This window comes from Pelobates fuscus, chromosome 5 (genome assembly GCF_036172605.1).
Source record: "Pelobates fuscus isolate aPelFus1 chromosome 5, aPelFus1.pri, whole genome shotgun sequence".
NCBI lineage: Eukaryota > Metazoa > Chordata > Amphibia > Anura > Pelobatidae > Pelobates > Pelobates fuscus.
In genome coordinates, this window is record NC_086321.1 from 65,216,700 (window position 1) to 65,233,850 (window position 17,151).

The 17,151-nt window shown below is 36.5% G+C and overlaps 1 protein-coding gene across 3 annotated transcripts in view; it reads left to right on the top strand.

The window, feature by feature from the left end:
* Positions 1 to 16,549, top strand: part of MALT1 (MALT1 paracaspase) — a 61,207-nt gene extending 44,658 nt beyond the window's left edge. For all 3 annotated transcript variants that reach the window (XM_063453950.1, XM_063453952.1, XM_063453953.1), the window contains 7 exons: positions 6,095 to 6,272; positions 8,023 to 8,097; positions 10,773 to 10,900; positions 12,559 to 12,708; positions 13,977 to 14,134; positions 15,331 to 15,456; positions 16,053 to 16,549. In XM_063453950.1, coding sequence (XP_063310020.1) covers positions 6,095 to 6,272; positions 8,023 to 8,097; positions 10,773 to 10,900; positions 12,559 to 12,708; positions 13,977 to 14,134; positions 15,331 to 15,456; positions 16,053 to 16,475 — 1,238 coding nt within the window. In that variant the 3' untranslated portion in view covers positions 16,476 to 16,549. The remainder of the gene's footprint in view (positions 1 to 6,094; positions 6,273 to 8,022; positions 8,098 to 10,772; positions 10,901 to 12,558; positions 12,709 to 13,976; positions 14,135 to 15,330; positions 15,457 to 16,052) is intronic.
* Positions 16,550 to 17,151: the final 602 nt, after the last annotated feature.

Consider the following 17,151-nt stretch of genomic DNA (forward strand, 5'->3'; position numbering starts at 1 on the left):
AACATGTTTACATTTGGACAAAAACATTTCTCCAGTGGCTGTCAGACAAGCAAACACTTTCTCGTTAGGACCTCCCATTATGAAGGTTTCCACGTTCAGGAAGATAGCCACCGGAGGTGGATTTAACCCTGCAATATAAACATTGCAGTTTAAAAAAAAAAAAAAAAAAAAAGGCTTTATTTTTCATTGCAGGGTTAGAATAACAGGACAACTGCACCTTAACCACTTCATAGAGAAGAATGGCCTGGGTGACTTTAGTGGTCTTTTAACTGTATGTGGGTAGTATACTCATATGCAGACAAATGTTTCCATTCTGTTGCTATTTTAGTAAGCTATACTGCTAACAATACTATCTTACACTTTATGAAATACTATAAACGAAATAACTATAATTAGAGTATCTGACCATTTTGTCACACCTATTGTTTATGTTTAGTAATATTTTATGCTTTGTGTGAAATATTAGATGTAGATATTAGATATAAAATAACGTACATTCCCTGAATATTTCTGTAAAGGATGAACAAATACATGGCATTTTTTTTTAATAAATTTACATAATTTCAAAATTTACATTTTTGTGAACAGTGATCTACCTGTAACATTGCAGTTCAAGCTACACATTCATGTTTCGAGAAAAAAAAATGCTACAGTTTTTGCAGACAAAAGTGGAAAACCGCTTGGTTGTGAAGGGGTTATTTTACATAAATTTGGCAGACATTTGGAGCTCGAATAGCCATTATGGTGTAAGGTAACATGATAGAAATGTATTCTACCTGGTCATAAGCACAACTAGGCACTAGCATTTTCAACAAGGTCTATGAAAGTAATATCTGGAAAGTATGAACATTTCTTGCAAATTATACTTCTGCTGGTAAAAAGGGGATGTGATCTTCTAAACATTTCAGTCCTGGAAATTTTATGTATAAAAGATTCTGCTTATAAAAGTCCACAGAGTACTGACCTTATATACACTATATACCAAAAATCATTATTTATATATATATATATATATATATATATATTTAAAATCGTTATATATATATATATATTTAGCAAAAACTGTATCAAAAATAGTTCTTGTTATATAATATATATAATGATTTTTGGTGGGTTGCATACTTACGTTATGTATTTAAAATAAAGATCAGTTAACTCCCGGTTACGCTGCCTGAAAATCCCTTGATATATTGAGGAAGTGCAAAAGGCAAATTCTGTCTTATGTATGTGTTGTGATTCTCCATTAATTGAAATAAAAATTTCAAATTTTCTCTTTAGAGAAGCTTTAATAATAATTCTTTTTTTTTTTTTTTTTTAAACAACAAAAAAGAAAAATTAACCTGCTTCACACTAAGGTCTATTTTGTACCTTTGGGTCAGGAGTCATTTCAACATTTTTGCGGTGTGCTTTTTACACTGGTATTATGACATGGAAACCTGGAAGGCCACATTGCTCCTCAAAAATGCAGGATTAAATTTGAGCTCCAGGTGTTAAGGAATGGTTGAGCATGGTCAGAAGGTCTTATTTGCCTCTCCGTCCGCACTGTATGTGGCAAGATGTGAATACATGATAGAGCAACTAACTTTTTTGACATTACATATGGTATAGCCAATCACACACTCCCCTTGCTAAGCTCCAATCCAAGCAGTGACAGTTCCAGCTGGGGATCTAACCTTCAATTGTCTCATCACTTCCTTTGTCAACTAAGGAAATTATTTACTAAATGCTGAATTATAACGAGAAAAAAAAAAAACTGAATTGCAACATGTAGGCCAAAACCGATATGGAAACATTCTCCAACCCAACAATCCAAAATGTTGCAATAAAAATTTTCAATTCACTGCACTTCAGTATTTTTTTTTTTAATAAACTCCAATGTCAGTCTGATTCCATGTCATCCTGTTTTCCCCTCAATGAATGAACCCCAAGGCAAAAAAACAAAAGGGGCAAACATTTATTTTTACTTTTGAAACTCTCCTGTGGCATCATGCAAACTACTAGAACGAAAAGCAGATATTATAATGCATAGATTTTGATATAATGCTTGTACCCAGCACACAATTTACACAATTTAAGGATTTGTTATCATAGAATTACTGGTTAATTTATAGTTGAGCTGTAATTACTCATAGTACCTCATGCTACAGATGGCTAGCAGAGTAAGATTGCATCTTCAAAGAGATGAATATAGACCAACAGGGGAATTCTGCTCCATTGTATAACTTCTGCATGATTTACAGTAACACATTTTAACAATTACTGACTACCAATAGTCAATTCCGATGAGGCTCAACCTTAAAATCAAAAAATGTACAAACTGGAGTTCCAAGACAAGTCCCACTGTTGGTCCCCATCTACCATAACAATACTCCCAGTGTGCAACTGTATTTTTTTTTTTATTGGAGAATGTTACAGAAGGGATTAATTTGTAAGAGTGACATTTACATTGTGATTGGCTGAGATATATATATTTTTTCTGAGCAATATCCATAGTTACATAGTTGCATAGTTAGATAGCTGAAAAGAGACTTGCGTCCATCAAGTTCAGCCTTCCTCACACCTGTTTTTTGCTGTTGATCCAAAAGAGAAGAAAAAAAAAAAAAAAAAAAACAACCCCAGTTTGAAGCACAATTTTGCAACAAGCTAGGACAAAAAATTCCTTATTGACCCCAGAATGGCAGTCAGATTTATCCTTGAATCAAGCAGTTATTACCCTACATTGAAAGATTATATCCTTGAATATTCTGTCTTTGCAAGTATGCATCTAGTAGCTGTTTGAACATCTGTATGGACTCTGATAAAACCACTTCTTCAGGCAGAGAATTCCACATCCTGATTGTTCTTACAGTAAAAAAACCTTTCCTTTGCCTTAGACGAAATCTTCTTTCTTCCAGTCTAAACGCATGGCCTCGTGTCCTATGTAAAGTCCGGTTTGTGAATAGATTTCCACACAATGGTTTGTATTGGCCCCGAATATATTTGTATAATGTTATCATATCCCCTCTCAGGCGACGTTTTTCTAAACTAAATAGGTTTAAATTTGTTAACCTTTCTTCATAGCTGATATGTTCCATTCCTTTTATTAATTTTGTAGCCCGCCTCTGCACTTTTTCTAGTGCCATGATATCCTTCTTTAGAACAGGTGCCCAAAATTGCACAGCATATTCAATATGTGGTCTTACCAGTGATTTATAGAGAGGCAAAATGATATTCTCGTCCCGAGAATGAATGCCCTTTTTCATGCATGACAATACCTTACTGGCCTTGGCCACTGCTGATTGACATTGCACATTGTTGCATAGTTTGTTGTCTATAACAATTCCCAAGTCCTTTTCGTGTGTTGTTATCCCTAATTCGCTTCCATTAAGGGTATACGTTGCTTGTGTATTCTTTACGCCGAAGTGCATAACTTTGCATTTTTCAACATTAAATTTCATCTGCCATTTGAGTGCCCAGTCCTCCAGTCTATCTAAATCCTTCTGCAGCAAGGTAATATCTTGCTCACATTGTATTATTTTACAAAGTTTTGTGTCATCTGCAAACACTGAAACATGACTTTCAATGCTGTCTTCAAGATCATTTATAAAAATGTTAAATAGAAGGGGTCCCAGAACAGACCCCTGAGGGACACCACTTGCCACCTCTGTCCAGCTTGAAAATTTACCATTAACGACAACTCTTTGTATTCTGTTTTTAAGCCAATGTTCTACCCAAGAACAAGCCTTTTCATCGAGACAGATTTCCTTGAGTTTGAACACTAATCTTTTGTGTGGAACTGTATCAAATGCCTTGGCAAAATCCAAATAGATCACATCCACTGCAACACCCTGATCTATACTTCTACTTACTTCTTCGTAGAACGCAATCAAGTTAGTTTGACATGACCTGTGCTTCATAAAACCGTGCTGATTTTTGCTGATAACCATATTCTTCTCAAGGAATTCTTGAATATTATCCCTTAATAACCTTTCAAATATTTTACCAGCCACAGAAGTTAAGCTCACAGGTCTATAATTTCCAGGCAAGGATTTTGAACCCTTTTTGAATATAGGAACCACATCTGCCTTCCTCCAATCCTCCGGAACACTTCCTGAAAGAAAAGAATCTTGAAAGATTAAAAACAGAGGTTCACTTATTTCTACACTTAGTTCCTTAAGTACACGTGGATGGATACCGTCAGGCCCTGGAGCTTTGTTTATATTAACTTTCTTTATTTGCTGCAGCACATTGTCTTGAGTTAACCAATTACAATTATTCTGCAAGTTTTTAGTAGCAATCATTTGCACATCTATTGCCATGGGTTCTTCTTTAATATATACGGAGGAGAAATAGTTATTTAGAATTCCTGCCTTTTCTTGGTCTTCATGAACTAACACCCCCGTTTCAGTTTTAAGTGTACCTATACTTTCATTTTTGGGTTTTTTGGAATTTATGTACTTAAAAAATGCTTTGGGGTTGGTTTTGCTCTCTTTAGCTATCATTTTTTCATTTTGAAGTTTAGCAAGTTTAATTGCCTTTTTGCACGCATTATTTGCTTTCTTATATCTTTTATAAGATGCATCTGATTTGTCTGATTTAAATGCTTTAAATGCCCTTTTCTTATTTTTAATCTCTTGTTTTACTTCTCTACTAAGCCACATTGGTTTTAATTTGTTTCTTTTATACTTATTTCCCAATGGTACATACTGAGAAATGTACCTTTCTAATATTTGTTGGAAGATGATCCATTTATCCTCAGTGTTCTTTTCACTAAAGAGTTTATGCCAGTCAATATATTGTAAAGCTTCCCTTATCTTATTGAAATTGGCCTTTTTAAAATTATATGTTTTAGTATACCCCATGTGCTTTTGTTTTTTTGAGTTTATTTCAAAGGACACTATATTGTGATCACTATTTCCCAAGTGCTCACCTACTTGAATGTTGGTCAAAAGATCAACGTTGTTTGTTAAAACCAGGTCCAGACAAGCGTCCATTCTAGTTGGTGCTTGTACAAGTTGTGACATGAAGTTGTCATTTAACAAGTTTAAAAACCTAATTCCCTTTGCTGAGTTACTAGTCCCTATGTCCCAATTTATGTCTGGGTAATTAAAATCTCCAATAATTAAAGTGTTACCAAGATTTGCAGCTTTCTCAATTTGCTCAAACAGCTGTTGTTCCTCGTCAATATTAACATTAGGTGGTTTATAACATATCCCAACCAATAGTTGGTTTCCCTTCTTTTCCCCCAAGCAGATATTTACCCATAAAGCTTCCACATTTTCCTCATCGCATTCAATTTGCTTAAGATTTGGCTTTAAATCATGGTTGACATACAAACATACCCCACCACCCTTCTTGTTTTTCCTATCCTTCCTAAATAATGTGTACCCATTTAAGTTAACTGTCCAGTCATGTGTCTCATCCCACCATGTTTCAGTTATGCCTATTATATCATATTGTTTAGTGTATGCTAATGCCTCTAGTTCCCCCATTTTGTTATTTAGGCTCCTTGCATTATTAAGCATACATTTAATATCATGCGTCTCTTGTTTATTTTGTGAATTACCAACATTACATAGCTTCTCTGTTCTGAGCTTGCCCCTCCCCCCGTCTCCACCCTCCTTATACTGTTCTAAAGCCCATCTCCTTTCTGTCCTATCTCCATTTTGTAGATTGCTATGACCCTCCCCCCCTACTACTAGTTTAAAATCTCCTCCAACCTTCTAGCCATCCTATCCCCCAGCACTGCAGACCCCCTTCCGTTTAGGTGCAATCCATCACTACTATATAGGTTGTACCCAATCGCAAAGTCGGCCCAGTGCTCTAAAAACCCAAAACCCTCCTTCCTGCACCAAGACTTCAGCCACGCATTAACCTCTCTAATCTCCCGCTGCCTTTCCACTGTAGCACGTGGCACAGGTAATATCTCAGAGAATACCACCTTGGAGGTCCTTTTCTTGAGTTTGCTACCTAATTCCCTGAAATCATTCTTTAGGACCTTCCATCTTCCTCTTACTTTGTCATTGGTACCAACATGGACCATGGTACCAACATGGATCCTGTTCACTACTGTGAAACTTTCATAATTTACTGTTCCCTTTATATTTTGTTTCAGGATTGCTATATTACGCAGGCCATGGATATGAAAACTATGGAAACAGCTTTATGGTTCCTATAGATGCTCCCAAGCCCTATCGATCATCTAATTGTTTATGTGTACAAAGTATCCTGAAACTAATGCAAGAGAAGGAAACCGGACTTAATGTTTTCCTATTGGACATGTGCAGAAAAAGGTCAGGAACAGTGTATAGCAACCTCGAAGCAGCAACTAATGCATGTACAGTAACTTGGTCCAGTAGCCAGACACAGTAGTCCCAGTCACCAAGACAACAAATTAGTATTGCATACAAATTAAGGAACAGCACACACAAACATACAGTTTTAAATTTTATAAGGCTACTTAAAATCACCTAATCAAATATAGGGATTCAGTTCCACCATATGGCCATATAGTGTTAAGCCCACCACTACGTCACAGTACCCCAATACCGGTGGGTCCTACACTTATTTTGACGTGGGAGACAAACAACAACTTAAATATTGTGCCTCCAATTTCCATTTTTTCTATAAACTAGTATTAGTAAAATTAGGAAACATCTAACCACAGATATGTAAGTTGGTAATTAGGTTAGTGAGTGGATGAATGTATAGGTTAGTGGATTACAGTTTATGGGTGCAGTTATAAAAGACTTCTTTGGCTTCCACATTTTGAGTGAAGCATGACTTACCTTTAATTCCAATGTTAGGTCATCCTCCCTCCCCACCCCTATGAAGAATATCCTGTAATAATAATATTAATAATAATATAATGAGTGTTTTGCTTGATTCATTGGGATTCTTCTTATTTTCAAGAAATATCTGTGGTATTTACTACCCAACAATATGGGTAATTATTTTAATAATGTCAGAATGTATGAAAGGCCGACACGGCTAAGAACAGAATCTAGAACCTTGATGTTTTAACAACCTTGATGGCCAGTGCATTAACCAATTGAGCTACCTCGCCGAGTTTTCCTATGTGCTTTTCCGTCTGGTTCTTAAAGAAGAGCTCTAACTTCTCAGAATATTAATATTAAACATATTATGCTTTCCTGTCCTACAAAATTAAATGTAGAAAGCCACACAACTATCCTGCAACTGAACATCTCCATCTTAGCCATTTGTCAGTCATTGTTATAACCTCCGTTCTTTGCAACTGGCAGTCAGCCTAGAGGGAGCATAAGGAGAAGATGAGACATTACAAATGTTTTTCCTTCCCCTATTGATTTACAATGTTTGCCCTGGCTTTGCCTTGTGTGAAATTGATTATTATGTAATTTGCTAAATCTTTAAAGGGACGCTGTAGGCACTGCATCTGCTTCATTTCATTAAACTGATTATAGTGTCCAGAGTTCCCAAGTTCCATAATTTCATTCAGCATTAAACAGTTTTTCATATTTTTATGTTCCAATGCTAAATTAGAGTACCCAGCAGCCCCTCCCCTCTGTGCAGCTTCGGCGAATGAGGAAGTGCTAGCATGAGCAGCAATGGGCAGCTATGATTGGCTGAGTGTCAGCTGTCTGTTTTTAGCCTATCAGAGCTCCAACTAACGGTATGAAGGGAATGACTTCAAGGAAGTGTGTAATCTCTGCCTTGGCCACACCTCCAGAAGAGGCCGGACTGTGGGTGAACTTGATCCCTTATTTAGTGTTAAACTGCTCTAAAATGGTTTAACATTGTATGGAGAGACAGTGTAAGGAGATTCCAGGCATCATAACCAATTCAAAGAGATAAAATTAATATAGTGAGTACAGTGTCCCTTTAATATGAACCTAATGGAAAGTGGAACATACCATAAAAATAAAGGTTTATACAAGTTATAGTTCATCTTCAATGATATCAGTTCCAAAGAAGTGAAAGTTCTTTTTTTTTAAACTGTTGCTATTCACAGCTTTAATCGGAACAGTGTGTTACTCATTTTCTCTGTTACTCATTTACTCACAGGAATCAGTATGATGACACCATATTAATCCCAGAGAGTCTGAAAGTTACAGCCAACATTGTGTTTGGTTACGCCACGTAAGTCATGTTGTCATCAACAGTTTCATATTGTTAATAGTAAGAGTTTCACTTTTTATGAACACGCCCCGAGTGCAAAAAAATTTAATTCAATCTAACACAAGTAATTTCAGTGCAGGAAAACTGAGAAATGTTATACATATATAGAATGTAAAAAGTCATTACAAACATTGAAAACGTGAAACATTCACACTTTCCCACCATGTTGTGATAATGGGTCAGTAGATCAAAGTAGATCTAAATGCAAAAACTGCCCACTTGGTAGCACTTTGTTTTTCTGATTCCTTACCTATATAACAAAAAATAACAAGAAATATAAATAAAAGTGTACTTAATGTATGGTTCCCTTTAAATGTACATAACAACTTTAGGATGAATATAAAGTATACATATTAATTAAAATATAACAAAAAAGCTATACGTGTTTAACCCCTTAAGGACACATGACATGTCTGACACGTCATGATTCCATTTTATTCCAGAGCTTTGGTCCTTAAGGGGTTAAAACATAAAAAAGTCATCTGTAAAACATTAAAGAAAATGTGTAAGCTAAAATGCCTATAGAGATACTATGGATCAGCATATAAATATAGATCAATGAATTAATGCATCTCTGAGGAAAATTCAGCATCTCCTCCTTGCAGAGCGTGAAAACATTAAATGGCAGTGCTGCCGACTGTGCAGCACTGCCCCAGGAAGCACCTCCAGTGGCCATCTGAGGAGTGGCCACTTGTAGGTGTCCCTACGGGGCAATGTAAACACTGCCCTTTCTATGAAAAGACAGTGTTTACAATAAATGCCTGAAGGCAATGATTATACTCACCAGAACTGTACACTGTGTGCAGAATTATTAGGCAAATGAGTATTTTGACCACATCATCCTCTTTATGCATGTTGTCTTACTCCAAGCTGTATAGGCTCGAAAGCCTACTACCAATTAAGCATATTAGGTGATGTGCATCTCTGTAATGAGAAGGGGTGTGGTCTAATGACATCAACACCCTATATCAGGTGTGCATAATTATTAGGCAACTTCCTTTCCTTTGGCAAAATGGGTCAAAAGAAGGACTTGACAGGCTCAGAAAAGTCAAAAATAGTGAGATATCTTGCAGAGGGATGCAGCACTCTTAAAATTGCAAAGCTTCTGAAGCGTGATCATCGAACAATCAAGCGTTTCATTCAAAATAGTCAACAGGGTCGCAAAAAGCGTGTGGAGAAACCAAGGCGCAAAATAACTGCCCATGAACTGAGAAAAGTCAAGCGTGCAGCTGCCAAGATGCCACTTGCCACCAGTTTGGCCATATTTCAGAGCTGCAACATCACTGGAGTGCCCGAAAGCACAAGGTGTGCAATACTCAGAGACATGGCCAAGGTAAGAAAGGCTGAAAGACGACCACCACTGAACAAGACACACAAGCTGAAACGTCAAGACTGGGCCAAGAAATATCTCAAGACTGATTTTTCTAAGGTTTTATGGACTGATGAAATGAGAGTGAGTCTTGATGGGCCAGATGGATGGATTGGTAAAGGGCAGAGAGCTCCAGTCCGACTCAGACGCCAGCAAGGTGGAGGTGGAGTACTTGTTTGGGCTGGTATCATCAAAGATGAGCTTGTGGGGCCTTTTCGGGTTGAGGATGGAGTCAAGCTCAACTCCCAGTTTCTGGAAGACACCTTCTTCAAGCAGTGGTACAGGAAGAAGTCTGCATCCTTCAAGAAAAACATGATTTTCATGCAGGACAATGCTCCATCACACGCGTCCAAGTACTCCACAGCGTGGCTGGCAAGAAAGGGTATAAAAGAAGAAAATCTAATGACATGGCCTCCTTGTTCACCTGATCTGAACCCCATTGAGAACCTGTGGTCCATCATCAAATGTGAGATTTACAAGGAGGGAAAACAGTACACCTCTCTGAACAGTGTCTGGGAGGCTGTGGTTGCTGCTGCACGCAATGTTGATGGTGAACAGATCAAAACACTGACAGAATCCATGGATGGCAGGCTTTTGAGTGTCCTTGCAAAGAAAGGTGGCTATATTGGTCGCTGATTTGTTTTTGTTATGTTTTTGAATGTCAGAAATGTATATTTGTGAATGTTGAGATGTTATATTGGTTTCACTGGTAAAAATAAATAATTGAAATGGGTATATATTTGTTTTTTGTTAAGTTGCCTAATAATTATGCACAGTAATAGTCACCTGCACACACAGATATCCCCCTAAAATAGCTATAACTAAAAACAAACTAAAAACTACTTCCAAAAATATTCAGCTTTGATATTAATGAGTTTTTTGGGTTCATTGAGAACATGGTTGTTGTTCAATAATAAAATTAATCCTCAAAAATACAACTTGCCTAATAATTCTGCACTCCCTGTAGTTGTTCTGGTGCCTATAGTGTCCCTTTAATAAAGGGTTATCTTTGCACTTTACAGCATCTTTTGTTTAATTTTTTTGCTTTTGCAGGGTTCTTAAAACACTTAAAAGTTCTGTAACAAATTCTGTAACAAAGAAATTGTGTACTGTAACAAATGTCACAAACCAAAACTGATTGCCATTTCTCAATGGTCTTTTAATATAGTTTAACGCATGCATTCTAGAGATATATACCTCTTCTTTTTGAATAACCTTCCTTAGATTAAAATGTGTAATCCTTTCTTTTCTGTTTCATGATGTTTAGGTGCCAAGGAGCAGAGGCATTTGAGATCCAGCATTGTAATTTGGCAAACGGAATATTCATGAAATTCTTAAAAAAACGCCTGCTAGAAAACAAAAAAATTACTGTTCTTCTAGACCAGGTTGCAGAAGGTGAGAAAGTCTGTTTTATTGTGGTTATATATGTTTATAATAAAGCCATATTCTGAAATACTTACTGGCACTTTTTTACAATGCTCTGATGCCCAAGGAGCGGTTTCAATTTAAGACAATCTGTGTCCTGCTTCATCCTTAAATGTCCCACTTCTCTGACATAGAAAACTTGAAATATAATTTATAAAACTATTCAATAATTTCACATAATTCATTATCCGTTATTAAAGGAACACTATAGTGTCAGGACTACAAATGTATTCCTGACACTATAGTTTTAAAAGCACTTACTTAGTTTAGGTTACTGTCCCCCTTTTCTTACTTTAAAAAGGTGATTTTATTTACCTTTCCTCCCACACCATACCTGTCTCGCCGTGGCTTGCCCCAGTTTGCTCTGCCTCCTTGGCTGAGATCATCAGATTTGAAGATGTCTGTCATTCCAGGGCTTTTCCATAGAAAAGTACTCCAAGGCTATTGTGCATGTTCAGCAAAATGCAGCACTGCACTAATCAGCATCTCCTCATAGTTATGCATTGAATCAATGCATCCCTAAGGAGAACGTTTAGCGCCTCCATGCAGTGGGTGGAGATGCTGAATGTCAGTGATGCACACTGTGCAGCACTGACCCAGGAATCACCTCTGTGCAGCACTGGTGTCACTAGGCAGTAATGTAAACACAGATTGTTATCGTAAAAGGCAGTGCTTACATTAAAAAGCCTGCAGAGCCAGGCTGTAAACACCAGAACAACTACCTCTAGTTATAGTTCTCCTGGTGACCATAGTGTCCCTTTAAGCTTTAAGTTATATTAACGAACGTCATGTGCAGGAGATATTTGTGTAACATTAGCTGTGTGACTTTATCTGACAGGACCTGGCACTGCTCCATATTAATTATTACATGTGAGTGGGTGCATAGCCATGACAATCAATGTTACAAAGTAGGTTATTTGTTGTTTTTCCAAAACATTTGTATAGAGAGCAGAAGAGAACAGACATACCAAGCAGTATACAGACAATGTTTAGTTTTCCGATTTACAAAATAGATCCAAAAATAAACCAATTGGCTTGCTCAAATAATGAAGTTTATAACTAAGCTAAAATGAAAGGGAATACAGCCCATTCTCTTAATGTATAAGAGTACGATAAGAGGATAATGCAAGAGAAATGTTTCAGTTGACAATATAACTAGTCTACCGTGTCCAACACAAGTTAAAAAGGAATATATGGGTGAAAAAAGAAGTTGGTTATTGTTTGTAAAGACAGTGGTGGTGAGGTTTCTACTTGTAGAGAAAAAAAGGTAGCGTTTGGGTTGATGAGGAAAGTCACTGTGACGGTAGTCAACACTTTTTTTATTTTTGTAATTTATTTTTTTAAATGTGTTCATATGAAACCCTCGGTGATGGTGACTACCACCACTGTCATTATGCCCTGGCATTTCTGAGTGATTTTGACGTATAACAATAACATGCCCAGATACTTGCAGTGTATACCAAGCACTCCTCCCATAGAGTCTTCCATGTCTTACGATTATGATTCCTGTCATTATTATGTATGTGTTATGTGTATTAAGGTTAGTACCAAGTCACCCCTATACCAAGTGTTGTGAAGTGAAATGTCGATAGGCATATATAGTTTATAACCTCTTTCATCGCTTTCAGATATGGGTCGTTGCCAGTTAACTAAAGGAATGCAAGCTCTTGAAATCCGTAGCAGCCTCTCAGCGAAAAGAGCCTTAACAGATCCAGTACAACAGTCAGCATGTTCTCCGGAGTCCTTGGCTCGGAACCTGCAGTGGGCTAAGGCCCATGGTAAATCATAATTTCTTTCATTAAGAGGAGTCATAATATATTATACAATAGTCTATGATGGTGATACAATCTTCTATAATAGTGTCATTTAGATAGGATTTAGATAAAGTATATTATTGCAATATTACTTCCCATGTATTATAGTTTAATTATTATTATTTTGGGTAGTTTAGTGATGCAACCAAAAAAAGGTTAACCAAAAATCTAAATGTAGATTTTAGTAGAGCCAAGTCTGCCGACAAATTAGAATATATTACTGTGTTGACAAATCATATTTTACTGAAGGCACCAACAAGTTCTAAACTCTCTAGAGTAGTGAATCACGATAAAGCTGAGAAAGTTTAAGCAATGATGGGGTTAGTGGACAGCTTTTTGGATTGGTCCTGTATTGGTTAATACGGAACGAGGATATCTCGTAATAAACTATAAGCTAAGACAATGTGAAATCAAATTGGCTCATAGAGATGATAAAAAGTAAATTCTTATCACAGATAGGGTTTGTGGTTACTTCATTCATGAACAGTTACTCATCCTCTATGATTTCCATGTTAGTCATTAGTCTACTGTCAGTATGCAGTCTGTACAACTTGGTATTGAAACCGCATAATGTGAGTTCCACAAACTTGAGCTGATTCCAGTAACATGACCAGACTTCTGCCTACATAGACTTGGAGATCAGAGAGATTGTAACTTGCTTCCCTTCTATATTGTGTAGAAGTCTTTGATTGCTTGTCTATGTGTTAACCTGTATTTCCATATTAAAGGGGAGCTTTACCATTAGTAATACAAACAAGAGTTTCTGCTATCTGACTTAGATTTAAGGAAGTTTTGCTCACTTTTTATTGTTTGCAGCTAAATTCTTGCCACAGCCACCTCTCTGCATCTTGCCGAGATCATCATTAGTGATGATCTCAGCCAATCCAATGCTTCACCATAGAGATTGGAAGGCCTACTGCACATGCGCAGTGACACAATGTGCCAATCAGCATCTTCTCATACAGAGATGCATTATCCCAATGAATGAAACCTCATTTTTTATAGGTTTATAAAATGTATATTTATAAGGCCCTTCCACCACGCAAACATTTTAAACCGCAACCCTTTCTGAATACACTATGACTATGTTCTGTGGGTCATTGTAACTGAAGATGACAGTCAATTAATTATCAGATTAACAGATATCCCACAAAAAAAAGGGGCTTTTAGTCTACTCTTGGCTGTCGGAAATGACATAATGAGATGATTTGCCTATGCTACTCTTATTTCAGAACTCCCAGGAAGCATGTGCATTGAATTTGACTGTGGGGTTAAAATTACGCTTGGATTTGCTGCAGAATTTTCAAACGTTATGATCATCTATACGAGGATAACGGAGAAGCCTTCAGAAATAATTAATTGTAAAGCGAGCATTACAGACTTGCCGTTGGTAAGTAACCAGATGTTTAATGGGAGAGTAAAGGGTGGGTTTATAACATATATAAATATATAATTTGTTAGCGTAAATAATACATTTCATATGATTAAAAAAATAATATTACAAAACTCTTGGTGAGCAAGTAACCTTTAGACCAGACTAGCACCTTTACATAGAAACATAGAATGTGATGGCAGATAAGAATTATTCGGCCCATCTAGTCTGCCCATAATAGTCAGAGAAGATGGGATTTGAGTCCGGTCTGAAAGTTACTTGTTCACCAAATGTTTGAGCCGTCTGTTAGATAATTATTGAGCTGTATTACTCATCTTTATGGTTAGAGGTATTTAGACCAGAAACATGTGCACTGCTTGAGTTTTTTTTTATATATCATTTATATATTATGAGACCTAAACTGACAAAGCATCATGGGTAATTTAGGTCACAAACATCTCAGTTTAATATTTTTGGATACGCTTTTCAAATTAATATTTTTGGATAAACTTTTACAGTTATTTAAAAAAAAATATATTAAAATATCAAAAATATATCTATAAATACATTTAAAGGTTTATCAAAGAATTTTAGGTCATTCGAAAAACGTATCCAAATATATAAAATTGAGGCCCATGTCTGTGAACATATACGGAACATTCAGTATACTTATGTCTACACAAGATGTCTACAGATTATTTTCTGAACCACCTGGAAGCAGTAGGGCCATCTTTCTCCTGCAGTTTCAGTTAATTTTTTACTAAATAACAATGGCTTAAAAAGAAATATAGAAGTCAGTATATACCTTGATATACCTTGTTTTGTTTTTGATTTTTGTAGATTTAACTAGTGGAGTTTTTTTCTTCTTTTTTTAATGGATGGATATATATATATATATATATATCTGTATTGAAACATTATATTATGATATATATAATATCCATTTAAAAACAAAAAACATTTCCACTAGTTAAACAAAGTATATATTATTTATATATATTTAAAGTACTACTTTTATTCATAATACCTATTAATAAACACTTTAGGAATTTTCAACAGGAGTTTAATAAAAACTATCGATATCCCTGAGAAAATAAAAAATAATTTTTATAATAATTGCGTTAAGAAAAAAAAACTGAAAAAAATGTATATGGCCTGTTAATAACAAGTGATGTATTTAACTTTGAATTGATTCTAAATATTCTATATGATAGGCATTGTACGTGGACCCAAAGGAAACTAATAAATGCACTCCAGAGGAGACAGGAAGCTTCCTGGTGTCAAAGGACCTGCCTAAACACTGCTTGTATACACGCCTTAGTTCTCTTCAAACACTAAAGGTATGCCTGGTCCTACCTGCAAATCAACATATTTTTTTATTACAGGAGCATATAGCATGGCCTCCACTCTTTTTCAATATGTGGACAAATCTGTTGTGTATACAATTTGTAGAAATAGCCACCCTCCTGTTAGCATACCTTTTATGTACAAAAAGGTGACTTAACTTGGGCCATGCCGGTGTCTGAGGCTGATGGGAGTGTGGGGCTTGAAACACACACTCCTTGCTGTTTCTCTCCCCCCCCCCCCCCCCCCCCCCCCCCCCCCGCCTGCGCCGGTGACTCTTCCTCTCCAAGTCCACCTCCCTTGCGGCTACTTCTGTACCTGAGGAAGTGATCAGTATTTACGTCCTCCCAGCATCTGCAATACTGCAGGCGCCAAACCGTGCCCCTGTTCAGCAATAACCATCTGGTGACCTAAAGTTCACGGCCCACATGAGAGGCCCCCTCAGCGCATGAGCCCCGGTGTCGCTGAACTGGGTTACTGACATACCAGTAGAAAATAAATATATTGATATGTCTTTTCTGTTATGGGTTCTACAATAAATTTAATTTCTAAACTTTTTTTCTTAATATATTTTGTATTTAATTTTTTGTAGGAAAATTTTACCTTCACAGTATGCTTAACGTATATGTATCAAGGAATTGAAGATCTCTTGGATGAATGTAAGTCAATTGATGTGGGGAAACCTCTTATATCAAAGTTAGACATTCATTCCGGAATTCGGAATTTCTGCGCACAGACTTGCCCTATACCTCACAGTCCATGCCGCAGCCCTGAATACGCAGTGGCTGGATCCCACCAGGTTTTTACAGACTCAAGGTACTCCTCTCCATCAATGCACCTCAATATCTACCATCCACAACGGAGACACGTTACCCAGCATGACATGTATCAGCAGTCTATGTACTCAAGTATTTCTCCTGACATTAAAATAGGGTACTTATCGGAATCTATGAAAACACAAAATGTTCCCGAGGAAAGTACAGATGAATACATTGACATTGGAGCTGTATTATAAGAGAAACTTTGACGCCCGCCACCTTATCTAGTAGGTTCAGCATGCGTCACAGCTATTAAAGTGTTGTAATAATATTTACTTTGTGTTACGCAGTCTTTGTAAACGCTGAATGTTAATAACAGTATTCAACATTATATTTGCAGTATGTAAATTGAGAGATTAAACAGCAATACTGTCTTCAATATTTTTTTTTATGAATGCATTAAATTAAGAGAGCATTTTCCAATAACATTGATTCATATTGTAATTCCTTAAGTTTTAAAGGTGCTATTCCCCATAAGCAACCTATTAACTAGACATATATTTTAGGCAAGGAAATATAAGCTGTATCTATCTATGAATTAAAATAGCATAAAAAAAAGAACAAGCCCTGCTTCTCTGTGCGTGTTAGTCAATTCACTCTTTTACCAATAGATCTAAACATATAAAACAGCATAAAAGCAGTTAAAGGGTTTCTACACATATAATAACTACTACAGTCCATTGTAGCCTGCCTTTTACCTGTTTTTTGTAGGACACGGATCTGCATCTAATGCCAGATGACATCAGGCTTCTACTGAGCTGCATAAGGCAGAGATGCTGATCCAGTCATTCATTCATTGGCTGAAGGCATCAATCTCTCTTCATACTCTTAATTTTGTACTGAAATGCAATCTCTCTTCATGCGCTTAATTTT